Source organism: Acomys minous, assembly GCF_964271855.1.
Source record: "Acomys minous genome assembly, chromosome: 13".
Lineage (NCBI taxonomy): Eukaryota > Metazoa > Chordata > Mammalia > Rodentia > Muridae > Acomys > Acomys minous.
Genome location: NC_140495.1, coordinates 72,459,886 through 72,486,256, shown reverse-complemented (window position 1 = coordinate 72,486,256; position 26,371 = coordinate 72,459,886). Strand labels below are relative to the sequence as shown.

Here is a 26,371-nt window from a genome sequence, read left to right as displayed (position 1 = left end):
TGTAATGATACAAAACTGGAAACAGTCAATGTCCTTAACAGGAACTAATTGAATAAGTCATGTACAGCTCTATCATAGAATAATAAGGAAATAGTGAAGAAAATAGGACCGTATGAGTAATCCAAATTAATTTATAGAAAGTAATGTTGAAAGAGAATATAAAATTGTAAAACTACATGTATGTGATGGCCAATTATTTCAAAAGATAAGATTCTACATATGTATCCACTTATGTGAGTTTTCATAAATAAACTGGAACTGCATACACCACATTGATAATAATTTGATGTCCAAATGAGTAGATACCCATTTGAAAATCGAATGTGCTAGAGATATAGCTCAACAGTAGAGAGCTCAGGGACCAGGGCCTGATATACAGCACATCAAAAAGTAAATAAAATAAAATAATAAGAGCATTAGAAATGGCTGACTGTTTAACTTGAAAACATAAATGTATATTGTATATACCTTTATATTTTGAAATACTGCAGCAGCGTGAGTTTCATAAAGTTTGTATTAACAAATGCTAAATTCATAACAATTTCTAAATCTACCTGCATTATATATTCATGGATTCTAGGTATTATCATTCATGTATAAATATTACATAACATTTAAGCATGTTTTTGCATATTTATTAACATATTATTAACATATTAAAATATCTATTTTATGTATGTAATATATGTGTGTGTGTTCATGTGTGTGTGTGTGTGTGTGTGTGTGTGTGTGTGTTTGTGTTTTAGGTGACTTTTTCCTCCTTTTTAAAAAATGGTTCATGTGATCAAACATAAGGCTTTGTACACAGTAACCAAACAGCCTACTTCTGAGCTAAATTTCAAGTCCTAGGAAATTTTTAAATTAAAAGTATAGCGCATGAGAAATGTATTGATGGATGGAAAAGCAGCTTAGATAATTGCTATAATAATCAATAATGAAATTGAAACAGAGTTGAGAAGACAGTAGTGGTAATGCCACTACCAGTGGGACAAGGAGGTGGCAAATACTAAAGCAATTAAAAATGGAAATGATGGCACACGCCTTTAATCCCAGCACTCGGGAGGCAGAGGCAGGTGGCTCATTGTGAGTTCGAAGCCAGCCTGGTCTACAAAGTGAGTCCAGGACAGCCAATACTACACAGAGAAACCTGTCTCAAAAAAAAAAAAAAAAAAAAAGAAAAGAAAAAAAGAAAGAAAGAAAGAAAAAGAAAAAAGAAAAGACGGTAACTCACCTACAGTGAGCATTCGGCAACACACAGACATCTCTAACTCTTTAAGGTTATCTTGGACAAACCAGTATCTTAGAATTTGCATATCAATTTCAAAATTAACTCATCAATTTAGCTCTCACATGCAACACGCTGAGACTTTTGAATGAGCTGGTATTTTAGTATGTAAGTTGATTGGAATTTATCTTACAATATAGAACCATCTAATTCATAATATAGCTACTTAGATTTTTCTTTTTTTTTTTTTTTTTAGAGTTTATTTTTCAACTACCTGTATGTATGTGTATTTGTGTGTATTAGTGTGTGAGTGTTCATGTCAATGGGGGCCAGAGGCCTTGGGTTCCCTGGAGCAGGAGCTGGCTATAGTGGGTGCTGGGAGTCAAATTCTGGTTCTCTGCAAGAGCATTGCTTGTTGTGTTATAAGGCTCTGAACTCTTTGTGGCCCAGGTTTTCTTCATTCTTAGTAATGTCCTGTAATTGCCATTGTAGAGGCAACCTGTGTTACAATTATTAATGGGTATCTAGGGTGTATGTAAGTGTGTGTTTGTGTTTGTGTGTGTGCGTGTGCATGCGTGGCCATGGTGTATGTGTAATATACATGTGGGTCCGTGGGTACATAAATGGTGGCCAAAGGTTAGTGAAGTGATAAAAGATGTCTTCCTAGATTTCTCGCCACTTTATTCTTGAGACAAGGTCTAAGACTTTTAGGTCACCATATGTCATAATTAGAATTGTCTACCTTGCATCTGGGAAGACAGACCCTCATCTGAAAAATTGCTTTGAGTAGACTGGCCTGTGGGCCTTCTAAGCATGTCAGTGAAGTAATTTGTAATTGCTAATTTACATAGGAGTGCCCAGCCTAGGTTGAATAAGAGCACTGGCTGAACACGAAGCGAGAGGAGCGAGCCAGTTAGCAAAGTTCCTTCATGGTCTCCGCCTCAGTTCCTGCCATCAGGTTCCTGGCGTGAGTCCCTACTTTGGCTTTCCTCCTTGATAGACTGTAACCTGAAAGCGAAATAAATGTTTTACATGCCCAGGGTGCATATTTTTTTCCAGAATGCCTGCTCACAGCCACAGGAAGACTAATTAGAGTACCATGCCATATGAACAACACTTCTATACTTTCTTTCAACTTCCTTTTAGTTCTTAGATTTCCATCCTGCCAGTATTCAACATAGTGTATGTGCTGCATGCAGTATTTGGGGGAAGGGGGTATTGTGCAGATCTCTGACAGTAGTTATCTGCAGTAAAGGGGGAATAATTTAATATTTAATATCATCATTCATAGCATTAAAAACATAAAGTGCGCCCCAACACAAGCCTTTAGGGAGGAGTTATTTCCATCCACATTGCAAAACTTGAATTCTTCAGTGCTGAAATTTTAGTAATGCAAGGGTCAATGTCCTAGTGAGCCCAAGAAGTGCAGTAGGGGAGCATTCTAACCTCCACATAGGTGATCCCCCACTCTGAAAGAGCAAGTGAAGGCTTGCAAAGGAGCTTACCTCACAAGAATTGGCAAGAAATGACTGATGCCAAGCATAAGGCAATATAATCATTCCTGTGGTCCTGAGCTATGTGGCCCAAGGGTGACTCCTGGACTGTTAGAATAGTAAAAAAAAGGATGAAGGGAGATTCTGACATCTCATTTAGATCCATTTGTGGGTGACCTAGTCAGAAAAATTAGGACAAGTATGATAAGAGTGGGTACAAACACACTTGTGAAAAAAAGATGTGAGCAGAAGATCTAATAACCCAGATCCTGGAACTAAGTTTCATTTATTATTTATGAAAATTTGCAAAAATACATTAAGCTTATATTGCTTTGTTCACAAAACTGTAGGAATTCCTTTATTTCAACAGTTCACTAAAAAATAAATCTCCCCTGAGTGTCTTTGAAAGTTTGGATCATTTAAAAGGCATATTATTAATTTTACTGAGTTAATAACCATTATGGTCTAGTAGTGCAGATATTTATCATGGGACATCTTAAAATGCATATTATCATAAAATGCATAATAAGGACTTTACACTTATATAAATTGAATTTAATAGATTGTAACAGTTCCAGTGGACCCAGTAGGGTCTTTTGAAAACCAGGTTTAAGACCTTGTTAAAACACGCATTCCTTTTTTCTCATATTTTAGTTAGAGATTTTGCTTCACCTATTTAAGCTTGAATATGTTTGTTTTGCTTAGTTATGAAAACAGAAAAATAGAAAAATATTTTCCAGTACATTATTCTATTAGAAAAATAAAGGTGTTTTATGGTTAATTTTATTGTTTTTAGTTTTAAATAACATACATAGAAAAATCTATTAAAACGAATAGTTGCTGTGCCAAGCATTTTATGACATATTGCTGTGCACTGAAAAAAAATCCTATTTGCATGTCAGAATGTGAGTGTATGTGTTTCTGTTTAAGCTGAGTTTATTGTTAATTACCAATGAATATACTTTAATGAGAAGCACCAGATATAAATTATTCTCAGTGTCTTTCTTAACATGGCTTGCAGACTGCCTACATTAAAACCTCCTGGTCCACTAGATCAGAAGCAGCCATTTGCCTTAGAAGTTTGCATTGTAAGAAGTGTCCTTAGAGATCCTTGCACAACAAGAAAAGATTGAACAATAGTGGTTATTTTCATCTATAAATACATATATGCACATTGTACAGTAAATAACTGTAGTCCCCCTCTATAAGGAACATTGCCCTCTCCCCCAGCTGTATGCTTCTGCCACACAGTGTGATAACTCTGTAAACATTCCCGTGGGAAATTATCACACCGGACCTAGTATCTGTTTTCTGCAGCCAAAAATCCATGTCCACTTTGGCACACATGAGACGTCACCCAGCTTTGTGACTCAATATAAATTTGAATGCAGTTATCTACCACAGATTCTTTTTATTTCTAAGACTCAGGGTCTTTTGCAAAATCCATTTTGATGGATCAAATTAAAACTTACCATCTCTGTCCACTCCAGAGTGATGGTATCTGACTCATCAAGTTACATCAACATACAAATAAACAAACAAACAAACAAACACAAAGGAAGTCTAAGCACTGTTGGATTCTCTCTTTCTGCAATATTCTTCAAAAAATTGGAATTATCAAATGTGGGATTATGTGATATAATAGCCATAAGGGTTTTTTTTTGTCATAGTAGAAATTCACACAATACCTCTCCCCATTTCAGTAAAAATTTGTACTTCTATCTGGCCGAGATACAAGACACCACTGAAGCTCTCCATTTGCCCCTGAAAAGCTTAAACTCTGAATCTTGACATAAATTTTAAATGAATTCTTCAAAATAACTGGCCATTGTTTTCACACGCCGCACCATGCTTGTAACATGTGGACTCATCCAGAGGCCCTGACATACTTACACCCATCCTCCAGGAGTTAAAGGCAGGCACGCCACACTTACATAGTTCATCTCTTCTTTTTGTTCGCTTTTGAGGACTTGACTCAAACAATGCGTCCTCCCAGCTGTTCAGATCCGCTATTTGGAGCAGTTAGGTTGCTGCGCAGGATTCCTGATTGTGCTGGCTCAGGAGCCGCCGGCATCCTCCATCTGCTCTAGAGGGCCCTGACTGGAAGTGGGTTGTTAATACCACAAAAGTGCTCTATAAAACGTACCTAAGGAGTGGCTTTTAAAACGTGACAAGTTTGAAATCAAATGTTGAACATCTTGTTCTGAGGAGGAAAAATTGAGGAGATTTAAATGAAGCTTTGAACTCAATATTCTAAGCTTGGGAATCTGTGTACACCTCACCGATGCACATAAAATAAAAATAAGCAAATTCTTAAAAAAAAAAAAGAAAGCAAATCTTTACATTTTGAGGGTGTTTTTAAAGTCAAATAAGAAATGATTCCAACATGGAAGTGCAGCATTACTCCGATGTTCCCTCTCCATTAGTATATGGTCACTGACTGCAGTGTTAATGGTGGTTTATTACATAAAAGGAGTGGGAAACTCACAGGTTATTTCTTTCATTTGCTTCTCATGTGGGCTACCCGTGACTAAAAATGCAACAGTGTATAATGGCATCTCCACTATTTGAGTAGTATAGACCAGAACATAAAGTAGAATTTTACATATGAATTACCAAGGATAAGATCTGTCCCCATTGTAGAGTTGCTGTTGACCTCTCCCCAGTAGATATCAGATGATAAAGTATTAGAATAAACTATCTTTTCATAGACAGAAGGACAGTTAATCTGGATCATTTCGAAGTGCCCTTCTTTTGCAAACACTCCTGCTATCTCTCAGACACCTTCACAAACACAACAAGAAGGTCTACTGAATTTTGTGCTATATGATCTAAGGAAATAAAAGAGAGATAGATAACAAGATGCCTGTGTGAATAACCACATACCACTGCTAGGAGGGAAAGCAAACCACCATCCTGTTCTCCCATGGATGTTGTGCTGGCTGGTTTTGTGTGCCAACCTAACACAAGCTAGAGCCATCAGAGAGGAAGGAGCCTCACTTGAGGAAGTGCCTCCGTGAGATCCAGTTGTAAGGCATTTTCTCAATCAGTGATCAATGGGCAGGGGCCCAGCCTATTTCCGTTGGTGCCATCACTGGGCTGATGGCTTCTATAAGAAGGTAGGCTGAGCAAGCCATGAGAAGCAAGCCAGTGAGCAGCACCCCTCCATGGCCTCTGCATCAGCTCCTGCCTCCCGATTTCAGCCCTGATTGAGTTCCTGTCCTGACATCCTCAAATGATAAGTTGTGATCTGGAGGTAGAAGCCAAATAAGCCCTTACGCAATTTGCTTTTTGGTCGTGGCGTTTCCTTGCAGCGATAAAACCCTGACTAAGAAAGATGTCTTACTACTGCATGCATCTATCTCTCAGGAGAAAAGTTTCCAATTTTGTATCCCAAACCTGAGTGCTTTCCTGGCACGAGGTCCATTCACTCAATTACGCACTAGCCTTGTCTTCCCGGGCCCTGTGTATCCCTTCAGTGGAGAACTGTGGATCTGCTTCTCCTCCTATGCTGCTGCCTTTAACTTGCACTGATAACATTACCATCCTCAAGGCTTTGCACAGGCTTGAAACCTGTCGTTTTTTGCTAATGCCACTTTCTCTCTACTCTTTATTATAGTCATTTCTCATAACTGTCTTAATTATCATCCTTATGCCACATCCCCAGATTCTGTTGAATTTCCTAGATGATTGGAGTTGTCCCTTAACTCAATTACCTATATTTACTCTTTTTCTCTGGGGACTTTCCCAACAGTTCTACCTCAATTAATACCCAAAAGGTAGGATGCGAGGATTTTGCTCAATGGGAGCGAATATTTACACTAGTGACTACAAAGTGTCCAGATAATCCTAACTTTGACTTCACAACCAGGTCTGGCTTGCCCTTCCAGCTTCATTTCATAAAATGTCTCTTGTTCAAAATCCCATGCTCTAACCCAAACTCAGTAACATGCTGTCCTTATATGTCTTTGATATTTTCTCTATTCAGGGACAGCCTTCTTCGTTTCTTTCTGTATATACTAGATCTCGCCTAACAAGAAGAATTTGCCAGAAATCATCTACAAACTACATGTCAACCAAAGATCAAAAGCCAGGTTAAGACTCTGGCTCTGCCTTTCATTAACAGTGAGACAGGAGTTCACCTTTTTCTTATTTTGTCATACATCCAGAAGATAAAATAGGAGCATGTAACCACGGTGTTGTGATGAGACCAGTGAGTTGAATCTCTTAGATTAGGGGCATGCATACAAGGTCACATGTAATCTTAGACATAGTTTTCAAAAGAGTAATTTTTGCCTTTGTTTCTGGGTTTCTGACCTATTAAAGAAATTCTTAGATATCAGCAAGTTTATCAATGAGTATGTGTAACTAGAACATCTCTACATGTGACACATACTGCGTTTATCTTTATGTATCTAAAATTATGTTATGTAAGGTGCTGCCTAAGTATTCTTCTAGCAGTTTCAGTGTTTTCAGTTTTATGTTTAGGTCTCTGATCCACTTGGAATTTTAAAAAATTGCAAAGTGGTAGATATGAGTCTAATTTCATTCTTATTTTTCTTTTTAATTCTTCACTCATATATTGCATCCCTAATTTCATTCTTCTGAGTATGGCTATCCAGTTCTCCCAGAACATATGTTGAAGATACTTTCCTTTCTTCCAGTGTACATTTTGGTGTATTTGTCAAATATTAGGTGGCAGAAGTTAAGTGCACTCATTTTGAATTATCAGTTTTATTCCATTGGTCTATATGTCTAGTTTTGTGTATGTGGCATATTATTTTTATTACTGTGGTCCTATGGCATTGGTTTTCAACCTGTGGAACACAACCTCTTTTGTGGTCAAATAACCCTTTCACAGAAGTTGTCTAAGACCATTGGAAACACAAATATTTACATTATGATTCACAATAGCAAAATTATAGTTATGAAGCAGTGATGAAAGTAAAAGTAAATTTATGGTTGGAAGATCACCCCAACCCAACAAACTATATTAAAGGCTCTCAGCATTAGGAAGCTTAGGAACCACTGATCTATAATGTATCTTATATGTTATAAGATCTTATATATTATACCTTATATATATTATATAAGAATTGGAAATCCCTCCAGCATGGTTGCTTTTGCTTAGGATGGTTTTGGCTATCTGGGGGATTTTGTAGTTTTATGTTGGTTTTAGGATAGTTTTCCTATTTGTGTAAAGAATGGCAAGGGGATTATTATTGGGTTTGCATTGATTCTATAAATAGCTATTGTAAAATAGTAATTTTCACAGTTAATTCTACCAATTCATGAACATGGGATGTCTTTTCATTTTCTCATCTCTTTTTCTTCAGAAATTTAAATTTTTCTCTTTCTTTCTTTTGGAATAGTTTAAGAAGGATTGGTTGTAGACATTCTTTGAAAATCTGGTATAATTCTACTCTGAATCCATCTAGCCCTGGGCTTTGTTTTTTAACTGGAAGGCTTTTTATTACCATTTCAATCTCCTTTGCTATGAGTGTGTTTAGGTTGTCACTTCTTAGTTTAATCTTCGGGTTTGGCTGAATCTCCATTTCTGTTAGATTTTCTAATTTAATCGAATAGAGGTTTTAAAGCATCCCTTTATAATGTCTGAAATTTTTTAGAATCTGTTGTGATGTTTCCCTGTTCATTTCTGATTCTGTCCATTTAGGTAAATTTCTTTTTTTTGGGTTAGTTCAACCAAGGATCTGTCAGTCTCATTTGCCTTCTCAAAGAGCCAAGAATTGATGATTCCTTGTATTTTTTCCTTTGTGTCTATTTCCATTGATTTTTGTTCTGATTTTTATTATTTCTTGACATTGACTGGAATTAGATTTGTTTGTTTTCTTTTCCAAATTTTTGAGTTGCATCATTAAGATTTGTACTCTGAGTTATTAATGTAGGCACTTTAAATTCCCCCTCATAACAATGTATCCAACGTGTCACAGTGGTTTCATTGTGTCATATTTTCATTTTGATTTAGGTCCAGAAAATTTTTTCTTTCTGTGTTTCTTCTTTGACAGTTTATCACTTAGTGACAAATTGTTTAATCTCTGCCTTTGTGTATTTCCCAGAGATTTGTTTGTTGCCAGTTTAAAGTTTGTTACTTTGTGGTCAGATGGGATATATGGACTTATTTCATTCTTTTTGAATTTGTGAAGATTTGAACTTGTAAAGAACGGCTTTCATGTGCTGCTGAGTAGAATCTGTATCCTTTGGTGTTTGGGTGAAGTATTCTGTAGATACCTGTTAAGTCCATTAGAGGTATGATGCCATTTAGTTCTAACATTTATCTGCTAATTGTTTGTCTGAATGATCTAAGTTTTGGAAAAGGTGAGGTATTGGCATCACTGCGTTGGTTGGCTGATGTTCTGTGTCTTTAGTTCCATCAGTAAAATTTTTCTTTTTATTGAATTGGACACCCCTGAGTTTGGTACATATAAATTTAGGATAGCTATATCTTCCTGGTTAACTGCTCTCACGGTTTGAATGATCTGTCCCTCTTTATCTCTTCTGATTAGTTTTAGTTTGAAATCTATTTTGTTGGATGCCAGGATGATGATGCCTGCCTCCTTCCTGGTTCCATCTAATTGCAGTGCTTTCATCGATCCTCTTACTATAAGGCACTGCCTATCTTTAGAGTTAAGATGTGTTTCTACACACACACACACACACACACACACACACACGGATTGTGTTTCTTATCCAGTCTGTGTCTTTTGGTTGGAGAACAGAGGCCAGTGTTGTTCAAAGTAATTTTGAAATGTGTGTGTTAATTGCAGTCGTCATGTTGTTAAACTTTGGTGCTCATATGTTTTCAGTTGAATTTTGTATTTTAATAATTACAGTTTCATATTTTTCCCACAATTTTCCAGCTATTCTCATTCCTCTTTTCATTCTGATATCTTTCTTCCTTTATTTTATTTAGGTTTGGTTTGGTAGACATAAACTTTGTAAGGCTGTTTATATCATGGAAATTTTCTCTTTCTCCTTCAATTATAGCATGTAGTTTTGCTTGGTATATTAGTCCAGGCTTGCTGTCATGCTTTTTTAGGACTTGGAATGAATTTCTTCAGGCTCTTTCAGCTTTCAAAGAAAACCTAGTATTATTCTGATCAGGTCTTTTTATATGTGCTTGTGTTTTTTTTTTCCTCTTGTATCTTTCACTACATACTCTTTCTTATGTATACTTAGTGTTTTAACTATGTTATGGCATGGGGATCTTTCTTTTGTGATCTTGTCTATTTGACGTTCTGTGAGTTTTTTGTACCTGTGTAGGTGTTTCTTCCTTTTCTTTTGGTGAGCTTTTCTTTCATGATCGTGGTGAAAATTTGGTCTATGCCATTGACTTGGAATTCTTCTCCCCCATCTAAGCTTATAATTCAAAGGTTTGTTGTGGTTTGTTGTTATTGTTGTTTAGTTTTTGTTCTGTTTTGTTTTTTTCTGGTTTTCTACACTTCCTTTATTTTCCTTTTCTATGGAGTTTTTTTTATTTTTTTTTTCTTGCCTATTTTGTCTAGATCCTCTGCTGTAGGTTAGAGTTCTGATATGCTGTCTTTTGCTTAATTCACTCCACTTGTTAAACTTCTCTTTAAGTTTTCCAGTTGAGTTGTTGAGCTTTTTTCCCTTCCATCTTAATTCATGCATGTATTGTGTGGACCTAGTGTGCAGATGTGATCACATGTGGAGCACAGTGGACACATTTAGGTGCCTTCCTTAAGTACTCCCCACATCATATTTTGAGACAAGCTCACTCACTGAAGCTGGAGGTGACTGGCTTAGCTAGGCTGGCTGATCGGAAGGCCCTGGAATTTGCCAAATTATGCCTCACCAACTCTTGGGCCATGAGCATTCACCTCACATAGGGCTTTGATATTATTTTTTTAATATAGGTGATAGGGATCTGAACTTGGATCCTCATGCTTGTACACCTGAGGTATCTCAAGCTATCTTGAGATACCTTTCTCTGTGTATAACAGCCATTTATCACCAATACATACCCTATTTTCAGGATAGAAGATGACTTTTTAATTCCAAAAAAAATCTGTGCCAAAGTTGGGAGTCGTCTTATACACTGGGTACTTACCAGCAGCTTGCTTCCCCTTGCTTCATATGTCCAGTGCATATAGTGGGGCAGGGCTGCCATGGCTGATTCCCTGCTCTGTGTAGGGGAGTGGGGGTGGGGAGTATGAAGCAGGGAGGAGCAAGCTGCACAAATCTTTCTGTACCTCCAGGAGGAGAACCTGAGCACGCATTGGCTCTTCACTAGAACCAGCCCATTCTACTTGGAGGGCTGAGTGTAGAGCACTCCTTGAAGGGACAGTGTAGGCTTGCACTGGCTGTCTGCTGGCATTTAATAAAGTGCCTGGATGTCTGTGCCCTGCCTGGAAACAGACACATGCCCGAGTCTGCTACAAAAGGTGTGTATTGGAAGAGGGCTAGTCTTATACAGTGAGTATGTTCTGACTCTATATTTTAACTGGAAAAGTTGAGGGTCGTCTTATGTGCCCAGTTATCTTATACACTGGAAAATATGGTAGATCCATTCATTCTTTCAGGGCAGAAAAAAAAAAAGATGACACTTTAACTTTATTATTTCCTCTATTTTATTAGCTATGACATTTCTGCAAGAAGAAACTTTCTTGAATCAATTCCCTAGTTACTCCATTATTCATCAATAAGAACGTTTTGTTAACTATTATTTCCACTTATATACAACTTTCAAAAAAGTAAGTTAGCATCTGCAAATGGCTACCAATTATATTTTATTGTTTCATTTTTCATACAATGGATCTGTTTTAATTTACTAACCTTGTCCTCATTGATACTAAAATTGTCCCCTGTTTGGTCAGTAAAAAATTTGCCTAGCCCCCGAGTCTTGTCATTATTAGCCGTACATATTTGTAAGCGTCTGCTGTTAGCATGACAGTTTACTTAACTTTTAATGTACTGCAGGGGCTAACTTAGCTTTTGTCTGCAACACAAATACTCCCTGAGCATGACTTCTTTTAGTACTTTCTTTACCCTTGACCCCATGAAGCTTTCAATATTGTGGCTTCCCTTTCAAATTACCACAGATTGCTCTTCCCCAAACAGCAATGATAAGTTTTTATATCCGCAATGCTTAGCATAAGGCTTTACATAAAACTGTGATGCTATCAATTTCTTTTATCATTTAATTCTTCACAATTTAAGTGAGCTTATAATTATATAAATGTTTCCAAAGTTCAGTAGAGGTACCCATGCTTGTTTATTATAGCAATTTTAATCTAATTTAGTTGAAAATGTTTTCCGATCTCAAATGTATAGCTGTGTACATTTCTTCAGTCAAGGTCCAGTGAAGAGAGTTAAGCCATGCAATTTATAATAGTAATAGCAATAAAACAAACTCTTTAAAACTATATATTTAAAAACAAATTAAAATGTATAAATGTTGGAAAAGCGCAGATAAAATCATCGTGGGAAGCATAGGAAAAGCACTCACATTTTTCTATGTGACTTAGTAACAATGTACTTAGAATCTCACGTTACTCTTTGCACCCCAAGAGAACATTTTTCTGTGGTTATGGACACTATCTCATTTTACCTTATGGGGTGTGACTATTCTGGGGGACTTGAGCAAGTGTTTGATCTCCTCAGGGATGGAACTGGTCAGAGAACAAGGAAATGATTGTGTTCAAGTCTAGCTTGGTGAACCGATGGACTTATTGGGGTTCTTTACAGGAATGTGGATGATTCAAAGGCAGAAAGCCTACCCCAGCCTGAGAGAAGACTTGAGAAAGCTTTCCAGTGAAGAATCTTTGGTCCTCAGTACTTGTTCAGGGTTTTCTAAGCTTGGGAAGTAGGCTTGGGAACTCCTGTAACTTTCCAGGCTTCCTGAGCCTTGCAGTTTTGTTAGCTTTTTGAGTCTGCGTCAAGTTTCTTCCACCTTCCATAAGGAAAGTCTAGAGGAAAGAATTGCACAGTTCACAGTACTGAATTTCAGCATCATGAATTTACAGTCATTGATGTTTCTACTTTGGCAAAAACCATCTGTGGGCAGCTCATAAACACCGTCCACAAGAGGTTAGGTCAAAGGAAGCCAGGACCTAGGTGATACTCTTAGCACAAGATAAGGAAACTACAGCTTAGAAAAAAGTTGTGATTGATTTTTTTTCTTATCATAAAATTCTTTATGCTCAGCATCTTGTTAATTGTAAGTGAGTGGAAATTCATTTTTTAAAATGTACTTTAGAAACTTCTTGTTCTGAAACCAGCAAATAAAAAAAGTTCTCTAATCCATTCACTCTAGTTATACAAGAAATGAGTTAGAGATAGCAAAGAGAGCAATGGTTCCTAGACCAAGCTGCAATTGGCCCACGATGATTACGGAGAATTCCCTGGATCTGTCATTCTGCCTGGATACCAGGCGGCAGCTGCAAGAGACTGAATTGCTTCTCCCAAATGTGTATCGTGTTTCATTTCATTTCCGCATCAGCAAAATAAAATGAAATGGGGAACTTTGGAAATGGCCTGAAATACTATTGCTGACACTGCTATAATTTGGAAGTGGTCAGACCATTACACAGATGATTTGGCAGTTTAGGGAATTTACTCTACATGTGGCACCAGGCTTAAGTCAGCCTGACACTGCTACTTCAAATCCCATCTCATTTTGTTCAGGATTCTTCATGAATCTCATCAGAAAGTTATTTGTGGAAGACCTACTGTGTGCCTTCCTAGCTGTGCACATCTGAGCTGAGTCAGCCCCGATTCTTAACTTTGAGGAATGGACTTTAATGTTTCATTTGGTGTGCTCGCTTCGGCAGCACATATACTAAAAATGGAATGTTTCATTTGGTGTCTTGCTTTTGCCCATCATCTATCTCCTACCTTAGACTTCTCTTCGGACCTGGCTTTCCCCCAAAGCACCACTCTCTTCTTCTATTACACTAACTAGGATTTATCACTGTGCTGCCTCCTCCTACATAAAACAGTTGCCCCTCCCCTACTTTCCTTCTGCTTTCCTCTTTATCCACTCCTATTGTCTTGTTCCCTCATGGCTCAGCTAATCTGAAAAGGACTTGCTTTTAAATGTTTGCCATTTATAATATAGAAACTGCAGCTGTGCATGATTGGAAGGGGTAGGCTATAATGTTCAGTTTGCTAATGCCCTGCACTGTTGTATTTCCCATGGTGCATTGGTAAACTATGGCTTGTCATCATCAGAAATTATGGGAACAATTTGGAAAATGATTCTTTTGTCTCTATTCCAAAAATTCAGGCTTAAGGGAGCCTGGAAATTCTGAGACTATATTAGTGGACATGAATGGCCCTTGTCTACTTGTATATTTTTCAAAGGCTGATTCTAAGAATCTTGAACTCTGCACTACCCATATAAACATCAGCTGGGTAGTTTTCCTCCTGCAGCAATTAGCTGAGTTAACAGATAGCCACAACTATAGAAACAATAATAGGCTTTAGGTTAAACTGTTTCTTAACCAGAACTGTTTCATGTTTAGACCATCAAATCATCACAAAGACTGCATCTTTCTGAATACGTTGTTGGTTTTGCTTGTTTGTTTTTCTATAGTCTTGTCTGGCTGACCTGGAACTCAGGTTTGTAGACCAGGATAGGCTTGAGTACACAGAGATATATACTCTGCCTCCCAAGCGCTGGGATGAAAGGCATGGGCCACCACACCCATTCTGTTTGAATGCCAATGACTAGAGAAAAAGTTTAGCTATACAAGCATTTAGTGTTTCAGCTTCTTTCAAGTAATAGACCTTATATTTAATCCTTAGAGAGATTTTTGCAGAACCCCAGTGAACGTGTCTCATGAAAGATTTATTCTTCAAGTATTGAATAGGAAACAGATCTCAAGGAACAGGACTGAAGGAAGGAGGAGAATGTGATAATTGTCCACAGAGGAGTATGGGTTGTATTTGTGAACTGCTTCTCATTGAGGGCACCTGGGGCTGGATGCTGCAGAGATCCCCTCAGGACACCAGAAGATAGTGGCTTAGAGTTGTCTCTCTCTAGGAGCTGACGTGCTAACGGACTAAATCAGGTCAACCTCTGATAATCCAGGAGCATCAATCCCTCTCACCATTCTAGGCTCTTCTTTCCAGGGTTGCATTAATTTATTGGCTTCAGAACAATCTCAGAAACAGAAAACCAAAGCAAGTGGGGAGGGTGGAGTTTGAAGGGAACGTTGACAGTCTATACCACTTTATAGAGCTGTCCATCAGCTGCAGCTGCAAATCAAAGAAAGCCCTAGGCCTGTGGACAAAGGGAACTTAAACCGAATGAATGGAAGTTTTTAATGAGTTTGTATTTTTATTGAATAAGCAACTTGAAATAATGGAAGTTCGTTGACCATGGAAGTTTCTTATAGTCTATGAGATATACCAGTAAAAAAAAGGAGCCAGATGCAGTGGCTCACGCCTGTAATCCCAAAATTCAAGGAGGCAGAGGCAGGTGGATCTCTGAGTTCGAGGCCAGCCTGATCTACAAAGTGGAGTCCAGGACACCCAAGGCTACATAGAGAAACCCTGTCTCAAAAAACAAACAAACAAACAAACAACAACATCAACAAAGCAAATAGGGATTAAAACACTAACCACGTTTGGTTTCTGATAGAATTGAATGCAGCACTTACGGGTCTGGAGAGATGGATCAATGGTTAAAGACATGTCTTAGTTGACTTTTATATTGTGACAAAACACATGACCAAGACAATTTACAAAAGAAAGCATTTAAATGGGTTTATATTTTTTGATAGTTATAGTCCATAATGGCACATCAAAGGCATGGTGGCAGGAATAGTGGAGAGTTCACTTCTCTATCCACACAGGCAGGAGTGAGTGATGGGCATACTGGGAATAGTATTTTGAAATCTCAAATCCTTCTCCTAACTCATGGTGATGCACCACCTCCAACAAGGCAATTCTCCTCATCCTTCTCAAACAATTCCACCAAGTGTTGTCAAAGTATTCCAATATATGGGCCTATGGGGGCGATTCTTATTCAAACTGCTACAGAGCATATTTTTGCAGAGGACCTAGATTTGATTCTCAGTGTCTGTGTTGGGTGGCTTCCAACTGCCTATATGAGGATCCAATGAGGATCCAATATCTCATACCTCTTAGCAGGCACATGCTCTCATACACACAGACACAATAAAAAGAGAGTCTGTCCTTCATAAAGCACAGCTCCTGGGATGTGAAGTCCATGCTGTGGTGTTATTTAGTATATCTATATAAACATATAACACTAATATTAATAACTACTTGTTTTATAAACATTTTTGGGTTAATTAATTGCCTGTAAAAGGGTTTTGCTACTTGACTGCATATCACATTTTGTACACCAGAGCATTGAAGTTTTGTTTGGAAGGGAATTGTGTTTTGATATAGTTTTAATATTAGTTTCAAGAAAGAATGGGCAACAGGAAAACCATCAGTGGAACTTAGTTCCCACTGCCCTCCATACTTGGTTAGAATTGCTTTTAGGTTCCCATCAGTCAATCTTTGCAGGGTTTGTTATGTTTTCAAAGGAATCTTCAGACTTTTTTTCCTAGTATTTCATCCTTTAAAACTGAGTCAAATACCAAGAAACAATTTATGCTCATCCCACTTCTTAATTTTTTCTAATGTCAAAGCAAGTATTTCTTTTAAATTGTAGATTAAACTTTTAATGCTACAGTTTTGTCCTTACTCATTTTCCTTCAGTGGAAAGAAAGAAACAGCTGGTTACTATTTTCAACTTTCTTTTGTTTGAGATTTATTAAATATGCAACACATGAATGTATGTTTTTCTTGTCTGGATTTAGAACCCACCACTTCTTTTTTTTCAAACAATGATAGAATTTAAAACAGAGAATCTGTAGAGATCATCTGGTTTCAGTATAGGACTTGACCAGTTGATTCCATTTAAAACAAACTTGTCATCTAGTATTTCCTTTGTGTTTCTTTGGTGTTTTGCATCTACACACTTAGCTTGACAACCGACTGGAATATACTTCTTTTTCTTATGAATACTGAAAAAAAATTGCCTATTCATTATTTGAATCAATCTGCTCCCAAATCATAATTTTCTAATGTATTGCTGATTTATTTATGGCAAACTTATTAGTGTGTTAATAACTTATCAAAACATGTTACCTTTTCTCTATTATAAATATTTTGTTTCATGCTTGAAGTTGCATTGTCTCCTATGAGCCCTTGCTACATTCAACAATACTTTCTTTTCATCTTTTAATACTTACAAGGTGGTTGTTTGATACATTAATAATTAAGTAGAAGACTACACATTACATTTATTATTTTAATTTTTATTACAACATATTGTTTTGATCACTGAGATGTTTCGTATCATGAATATACTACCTATACACACCACACATGCAATAAGTTTATTAATGTTTTTTCTTCACTGGAAGTAGTGCTACCCTCTAGGGAATATTTACAAATGTCTATAGACATTCTTATTTGCTGTTATGAAGGACATGTGGAGTAGAGGACAGGCTGGCTTCTGACTTATAGTGAGAAGAGGCCTGGGATGGTGCTAAATACTCTGTAGAGTAGAGGACATCCAAAATTGGAGAGCTGCCAAGAATTATGAAGTTAGAAGAGACAGGTGACAGACAGAAAGGTATGTAGGTATACAGTAAACAGACTTACTATCCACCATTCCTCTGCCAGTTGCATGCCCTTCAACAAAAACACTGCCCAGCCTCCTGATCCTCCTCTTCTTCCTCCTTCCACTCTTTGTTGTTATTGTTGTTGTTGTTGTTATTGTTGTTGTGTGTGTGTGTGAGAGAGAGGGTTTCTGTGTGTAGCCCCAGCTATCCTGGAACTCATTCTGTACACCAGGCTGGCTTTGGACTCACAGAAGTCCTCTCGCCTTCTGAATCCTTGGATTAAAGGTGTGTGCCACTACCACCCAGTTCTACTCTTTCTTTTTAAAAACATTAAAAAATTTATTTATTCTTTTCGTGTGTGTGTGTGTGTGTGTGTGTGTGTGTGTGTGTGCATGTGCGTGCGTGTGAGCAAAGGTGTCCATGAAAACCAAAGCAATCACATCCCTAAGAGCTGGAGTTACAGGCAGATGGAGGCACCTGGTGTCAGTGCTGGGCGCAGAACTTGGTAATCTGGAAGAGCAGTGAGCTCTCTAGACCAGTGAGCCATCTCCCCAGCCCCTGAGGGCCTCTGTTTCTAGGACCCACACACACCATGAACATTTTGGCCAACTTTGCCTCTTTCTTTGAAGTGATCCAGCTGTGCTGTATTTCAGCTTCTTAACTGAAAATGTTTTAAAACAAGTGAATTTAATAGGTTTAGAATGCTGGCTTTAAATTGGGGTGCCTGAGTTGAATTAGGAACCTTGGACATATTACTTAAATTCTCTTGTCTTTAGTTTTCCCACATATAGAATGTTGGTGCTTATTGTACATTTTTTTCCCAGTTAACTGGAGAACAGTTTGAAGCAGTATGCTGCTTCTTTAGCTTTCTCTCATATTGCCTTCTCTTAGCCTACAGAATTAACTTCATCAGATTATCAACTCTGTTCACTGCATCATCACTGTCACCACATCAGCATCACTAACGAGACTACCACCATCCTCACCATCATCATCATCACTACCACCATCCTCACCATCATCATCATCACTACCACCATCCTCACCATCAACTCCATCACCACCACCACTCATCTCACTTTGCCCTTTTTTTCAGCCAGTGCAAAGTTTTCAAACGACCTTGTAAGAACATGTACCTTTTAAAGGTATATTGTTTATTTTGTTATTCTTTAGGAACACTCATTTTATTTTATTCTATTTTTGGGTGCTAGAAGTTGAACTCCAGATTTCACATTATTTATGTTAGGCATATGATTTACCAAAGACCTAAATCACTAGCCCCAGAATTATAATTCAAACTCAGAATTGTGTTTGTTGTCAATTAAGTTTTAAATGCTGCTGATGGCACCCATGAAGTTCTATTCTTCTTCCTACGCCACGAATCTCACCATATTTTTTATTAACAACTGTAATATGTCTTATAGGCAACATTCTTTTATTTTGTAAGTATATAAATATTTTTTCTCTGTCAATTAAACTTTTTAAAATTTATTTTTATGTGTATGGGTGTTTTGCCTATATGTATGCCTATGCAACACATGCATGCTTGGTACTTTTGGAAACCAGAAGAGAATGTCAGATCCCCGGGAGCTAGAAATACAGACAGTTTTGAGTTACCATGTGACTACTAGGAACTGAACTGGAGTCCTCTGGAAGAGCAGGCAGTGTCCTTAACTTTCCAATCATCTCTCTAGTCCTGTTAATAGGACTCTTGTCATTTTCAATATGCAGTTATTTTTTGAGTCCTTTTGTACACTCCATTAGCACCACCCCATCGTGCTATACTGGCAACTCCTAAACTTTCTGCCATAACGGAATATTCTCTGTCTACACCATCACCGTTCAATTGAATTTTCTGTCATGATATAAAAATGTGTGGACCTCAAACGCTTGAAAATGAGGGAGGTCACTCATTGCCTTGGACAATTGAGAAATGATTCTTAAAATCAAGTTTATTCATGTTTTGTGGATGGTGGGTTGGGAGGACAACAGACATGTGTGCCATTGCACACCTGTGGGAATCAAAGGACAACTCAGGAGTCAGTTCTCTCTATCCACTATGTGGGATCAAGAGACTGAGCTCAGGTTCCTGGATTTAGTTGCAAGTGTCCTTACCCATTGGATAGAGAATCAGTTTTCAGCTTTTTAAGATAATAATCCAAACACATGTGGATGTGGCCAGTGGGCATTGAGGCTCTGAAGTAACTCCTTGCCCAATATGTTAGGCTTAAAATCCTCATTGCATTTCACTCACTGTGAAAATTAGAGTTGTGCACTGTATTGTTGCTGTGTGTGTGTTATTATACTCCAATGATTATTTATAATTCATTTCATTAGATACTAATAATCTTAGATTATTGGACCTACACATACGTATTTCTGTTTGTAAAGTATTTCACTCTTTAATGTACTGTTTCTTAAAAGTGAATGCTTAATTTAATAATTTGCAAATAAAAATAATAATAGTCATATAAAAAAATCTAGAAAGAAGTGAAAAATTACCTTAGTGGTGGAAACAGATGTAGCACTACCATGGTCATGCCTTCACACACACTCAAACACACACATGTACATACATAATATACACTACATACACAATACACTATACATGCACATTATAAATACATACAACACACATTCTATATATAAGATACACAATACACACAACAAACACTATACACATACACACACACATATATATACACATATGCTATAAAATGTACTAACAACTTTCACTATACCACACTACAAAGACACACGGGGGGGGGCAGTAAACTTCTTTCATATGTATTTTAAGTCACTGTTACTAATACAATTAATACATATTTATTAATGCTAGAAAAAAGTGGAAAACCCTAAAGTATGAAGTGAAGAGAAACATTCATAGTTAGAAGAATCTACCAACTATCCACCTTGATTGTTTTGCTTTGTTTTTCCCAACTATTATTGCCAAGACCTGTAGAAAGCTGATGTGCAGGTAATTAAGTAGATGCATGATCAAGCTAGCATTTTTAAAAATTTGAATTATTCTATAGGTTTACATAATATGCTAATAAATATATCCATCCTTCAAACAGAAAGCAAATAAAAATATATCACTATTGTTATCATTCACATACCATGTTATTTATGGCCATTTTGTTTTTGCTTTTTAAAATATTTTTTATTAATTTATTCATATTACACACACTGAGTCCAGTTGGGTCTATGGACCCAATGTGAGCTTTGAGTCCAGTTCCCATCTCTGGACCCAAACCGATCTCCCATGCACTTAGTCCAGTTAGTGCTGAGTCCAACCAGGGTCTTCGGCCCAAACCGCACACTGAGCTCGCCGAGTTCAGCTAGAGTCTCAGGACCGTGCACCAAGCTCAGCTGGAGTCTCTGGGTGCAAAATGCACGCTGAGCCCAGCTAGGTTCTCTGGGCCCAAACCGTGCCCTGGAGTTCAGCTAGAGTCTCAGGGCCGGGACCGAGCGCCAAGCTCAGCTAGAATCTCTGAGCCCAAACTGCCCACCCTGATCAGCCAGGGACTCTGGGCCCAAACCGTGTGGCCAAGCTCAGCTAGAGTCTCAGAGGCCAAACCGCGCTTTGAGCTCTACTAGGCTCTCAGGAGCTGAACTGTGCACCAAGTCCAGTTTGGGTCTCAGGGCACGAGCCGCACGCCGAGTTGAGCTTGGGTCATGGGGCCCAAACTGTGCGTCGAGTTGAGTTTGGGTCACAGGGCCAAATCTTGCACTGAGTCCCCTTTCCTGGAGCAATTCCCACCGGGCACCACGCCAATCGCCTCTGCTAGAGGGTTCCCAGCTGCAAACCTCAGCTGCCGCCGCTGCCACTATGGTCCAAGAACATCCGCACTCCTCCTCCCATGTGCAGGTTTTCTGTATTTTGATCTTTTCGAACTGTGGAGTACTCCTGCTATAGTGGGGTGGGGAGCTTGGTGTTCTTGGTTAAGAATTCCGTGCAGTTGTCTGAATCGTTTACTGGAGCTTCTAAACATGGTCCACACTGCTCGCCGCCTTCTTGGAGTCTTAATGGCCATTTTGAAGATTTGTGACTTAATAAGAATACATGCCACCTGCCAGTAGCCCTTATTAAGGTGTGGGGCCTACAAATTATCTCCACCGACCATGCAGGAATTTTGACTGGCTTGGTCATGTACAGGTAACTACAGCCACTGCGTGTTAGTGAGTATGGAAACTACGTCTTATGCAACAGACTTTTCACAGGACTGTTCCCCATCCTCCCACAATTTCTGTTCCCTTTTCCAGGAAGTTTCTTAACCTTTGCAGGGAGTGGGTGTCCCAATTAGGAATGAGCCCTCAATCTCTTAAAGAGAGAGGGAGAGGAAGAGAGAGAGAGAGAGAGAGAGAGAGAGAGAGAGAGAGAGAGAGAGGAGAAAAGAATACATATTTATTGACTTGTACTCACTGGATTTTTCTATTGGTTCATTCTACTGTTTAGATATTAATAATTTTATAGCATAAAATAAGCACAATCAAATCATGACATGACTTCCATAGCTGTACCATAGTTCATTCATCTATGTGCAGTAATTTATTGGATTGGGTCCTTATTCCTGGGTGTGCGGAATGTGTCTCGTAAATGCTCTGCATTTGTTGTAAGGTGCCTTAAGCTTTTCATCTGGTTATGTCCTTAGGATACATTCTTAAAGTACAATCACAGGGCCAGGTGGAACTGATTTAAGATCCTTGACATATATTGTCGAGTTGCCTTCTGTAAAGTTCTATCTTGCTTATAAAAGAAAAGAAACAATGCTTCTTCGAGTTCTACTCTAATCATTTTTTATGCTGTGTTCTTTTGACCTTTTTTGGTTTTAGGGCTCAGAATTGCTTATTTTTAAATATGTGTTTCTTTCAGGGGATTAACAAATTATTCACTTTGTTACATATATATCCAAACAACAGAACTCTCTTGATTTTTCTTAGTAAAGGTTTTGAAGTGCGTTTTTTTTATTGTTTAAATTATTTCTTTCTAGGGTGAACCAGGAGCCAAAGGAGACACTGGTCTGGCTGGCCTTAATGGACAAGATGTAAGCCTAATTCTCTTTTTTACTAAAGTTCTGTTTATATTTTACTGTTGATAACATTCTATCTAACGCAATTAGATTTGTCTGCCCTTGGCAAAACCAGCCACAGTTAAACAAAATGAAGGATGAAGGTGGCTTTTACACAGATCATTTTGCAGCCGTGTTTTTAGCTTCATTACAGGACTCTCTTAGGCTTATCTTATGTCTTTAGCCAAATAACCTTTTCTTCATCTTTATTTCTTGCTTTATTTCTTTGTTAAGCCTTGCTTTCACTGTCCATTTCTTCCTGCATATGTTCAGCAGTGACCCGTGCTCTCAGTCGGAGTTCACAGTCCACATCACCAACGTCCTCCTGTAGGGAAAGCATGTGGCTGTGTTATTGTATTTATGTGAAAGGGGGAAGAGTAGGGAGGCTGCGAACTAGGCTGTGTATGCTTCCAGAAAACTATGACCTTTCACCACCCCATACATAAGTGCTTCAAGCTAAAATATACTACAGCCTTTGACATCTTTTAGTCCAGTTCATATCCCCCCTTTCCTTGAATAGTTATTCCCCATCCCCACTTTCAGAATGCTACAACAGACCTTAGAATGAAATTTGAACAATAGACTAATTTTTGTTTCTTTTGAAATGTACCTCATTCAGATCAACACAGTCGCCGTTTTCTGCTGAGGTGCAGATTGTATGGGGATCTTACAAAGCGACAGCCCTTTCCTTCACTTAATATTCTCCTCTACAATGCTCTGTTTAAGTGATTTAAAGGGCCACATTGCCCACTTTATGAATCGAGAATAATGAAACTCTACCCAAAACTCTCTCTGCTGTGCTTAGAGATATTGCAAAATGCATCTTGTATGCAGTAGACTTTCACAGAAGAAAGGAAGGAAGAAGACCAGCCTTTGGGGACTGTGGAGAAAGTAAGAGACTTGCTTCCAAAAGAGAAACACCCCAGGAATCACCCCTGGCACATGTTTCTGACATCAGCTTTAGTTCCTTGCTTATTTCTCAGGAATCTCCATTCGCATCTTTACTGTGACCCTCATGCTGGGTGCTCTTCACCTCGCAGTGATTTTCCTACACTGTGTTAGGGACTACAACCAGTGGCTTCCAGCCGAGGAGTCTGTATATACCCCTATAGCCTTCCCATGCCATATCAGGGTGCTGATTCATGTGTTTAAATACAGCATCTGGCCTACCTTGGTATCACTGCACTATGGTATCTGATGCAGTGGTAAGAGATCTAGAGTATAAGCCAAAGTCCATATTTTATCCTATCTGTTCCATTAGCTCAGCAAGTCACTTCTCAGTCTACTAAGTGATACACACTTAGCATAGCTACCAAAGTTCCCTCTGCTAAAGTACCCTGTAGGTTTATACAAAGTTACCTAAGAATTCAGGAATGGAAAACATCATGAGATATAAAGCATTCATTTTTTTTTTAACCCCTGGCATATGAAAGGCATCACGGAGAAGGCAATCCAGAACACACTGAGGGTCAGGGTCAGGGTTAGAGTGGAGAAAGCAGTGGCTTAGCAGGGTTAGCTTCTTTTCTCACTGCTATGACAAAATGCCTGGCAAAAAAGCAACTTAAGGAAGGAAGGAATGAAGGAAGGAAGAAAGGAAGGAAGGAAGAAAGGAAGGAAGGAACTGGCTCACAGTTTAAGGGTTTAGTCAGATCATTAAAGGGGAGTCACAGCAGGAGTAACGCATTGCATCCGAAAGAGTCAGAAAACAGCAAGAACAGAAAGCCGATGGTCAGCTCTGTTTCTCCATTTCCCTCAATCCAGGAAACTCAAGCGTGGATGGGGCCACCATCCATGCTTAGGATGAGTCTCCCACCTCCATTAACCAAAGCTAGCAACTTCCTCACAGGCATCCCCAGAGATGGCTCCTGGGCAGTCTAGAACCTGCCAGGTTGACAAGACTCATCTTCCTGTAAGTTCCACCTTATGTTTAAGAAAGAGTCATTTCTAATAGGGTCTCAAAAGGATACAATTTGGTTCTTTGCCAAGTTGTATGTCCTTTCCACTATACTATCAAGGAAGCACAGATGTGTTGCACTACCAAGTACTTACTGAAAGCTTGCAGTAAGTTTTCACTTGTTGTTTGTTGAGTTTTACTTTGTTGAAACCATCACCACTATGTTATATTGTCTAATGTATGAATAACCAAAGCCTCACCTATAACAATGATAAAAGAAGGCTCTAGGGGTACTTTGTAGGTGTCACAGATGTGTGTAACTTGGTACCTGAATAGAGAGAAAACTCAAACATAACTCCTTTATCATTATTTATGAAGACAGTCACTGGTGAGAAATAAAAGAGTCTCAAAAAAGGAAATACTACGGTATTGCAGACAATAGGAAGGCGATATAGGCTATCCAGATGAGACCTGAAGGGCTGTGGTTAGACGGTAGGTGAGGAACTCTCCCCCCCCCAACCCCTGCATCAGAGGTCTAGGGGAGGAGAATAGAGTGGAAAAGGGAGGAAGGGTAGGAACAGGAAGATACAAGCTAGGGGATAACAATTGGGATGTTAGATGAATAAATTATAATTAATTAATTTTAAAAAATAGCCAAACTCCCTTTGTAAGTGACTTCTGAGATAATGGAGTAAGCCAAAGCTATTGAGAAGTTCCCAAAGACAGCATTGGAGCTGAAATAAATAAGAAATATTTTCACAAAGTTTAATAAAACTGAAACTTGATGATTTGGAAATGTTCCTCATGTTGTCAAAAGGCAAAGAGACTGGTTTTAGATTTGATCAATTTGATCAGTATACCTAGGCATTTGAACAGCTGTATAAATGTTCTGGCAACTAGGGAATGAGTCCCAAAGTTGAATAAGGCCAGACCTGTGGAGAGTGTACTTCTGGGTGGATCCTGCAGGAATCAAGCAAAGCTCCACTAAGAATGGCTCTATTCCTTTCACACCTTAATTCCTTAAGATTAAGGAGCATGCCTCCACGCATGAAAAAGCACATTAATTTGTTTTCTTGGCTACTTAGGTGATACGTAGATGACATTATTTTTTCCTCATTGATTTTCCCAAAGATATTCAGGAGTTGTGACCAGAAAATATGAGCAAGTAATGAAAGCTTGCTTTCTTCTCTAGTCTCGTTAGCTGTGAAGAATCAAATGCTTTGGCCATTGAAATGTTGTTTTCAGAAACAAATTTTATTAGAAATATGGAATTTAGTCTTCTGCTAGCTTTTTAGGTTAGCTTGATCAGGGCACTATTGCAAGTTATTTTCAGAAGCCAAAAAAAAAAAAAAAGTAATTTGAGGAAGTTAATCAATTTTATTCTAAAAATAGTAAAATCATATTTAATCCTGAATGCATGCATGACAGCAAGGTCTCATTTTGCCACTAACTCATGCCGGCCACCATTGCCTGTTCTTCAGTGCTGAACACCTGATTGTAACCCAAAGCAAGTCAGTGCTTATGACTGTTCATGCTGACCTCGTAGTATCAGGCACAACTTTGGGGGAATGTAGGGTATTTTTAATGATTTTACTCCCCAGAATATTCAGTTAGAATGCAAGTGAATACAAATTCAGTATGCCAGCCTACCATCTAAGCTACTTTTTTTTTTAATTTAAGTAATTTATTCAGATTACATCTCAGTTGTTATCCCCTCACTTGTATTTTACCATTTTCCTCTCCCTCCCTCTTTCACCCTATTCCCCTCCATTAGGTCTGTGACAGAAGGGGACCTCCTCCTCCACCATATGATCACAGCCTATCAGGTCTCATCCTGGTAGCCTGATTACCCTTCCTCTGAGTGCCAGCAGGCCTCCCCACCAAGGGGAAGTGGCCAAATAGGGGGCATCAGAGTTCATGTCAGAGTCATAATAAAGGCTCTATACAGCAAGTCAGTAGCCAACATCAAATTAAATGGAGAGAAACTCAAGGAAATTCCTCTAAGCTACTCTCTACATTACAGTGAATTGTAATGATTTAATATGTCCGCTAAATGAATT

At 38.3% G+C, this 26,371-nt stretch overlaps 1 protein-coding gene across 6 annotated transcripts in view; it reads left to right on the top strand.

The window, feature by feature from the left end:
* Nucleotides 1-26,371, top strand: part of COL19A1 (collagen type XIX alpha 1 chain) — a 324,524-nt gene that overhangs the window by 103,620 nt on the left and 194,533 nt on the right. For all 6 annotated transcript variants that reach the window (XM_084755183.1, XM_084755182.1, XM_084755181.1 and 3 more), the window contains one exon: nt 22,340-22,393. In XM_084755183.1, coding sequence (XP_084611309.1) covers nt 22,340-22,393 — 54 coding nt within the window. The remainder of the gene's footprint in view (nt 1-22,339; nt 22,394-26,371) is intronic.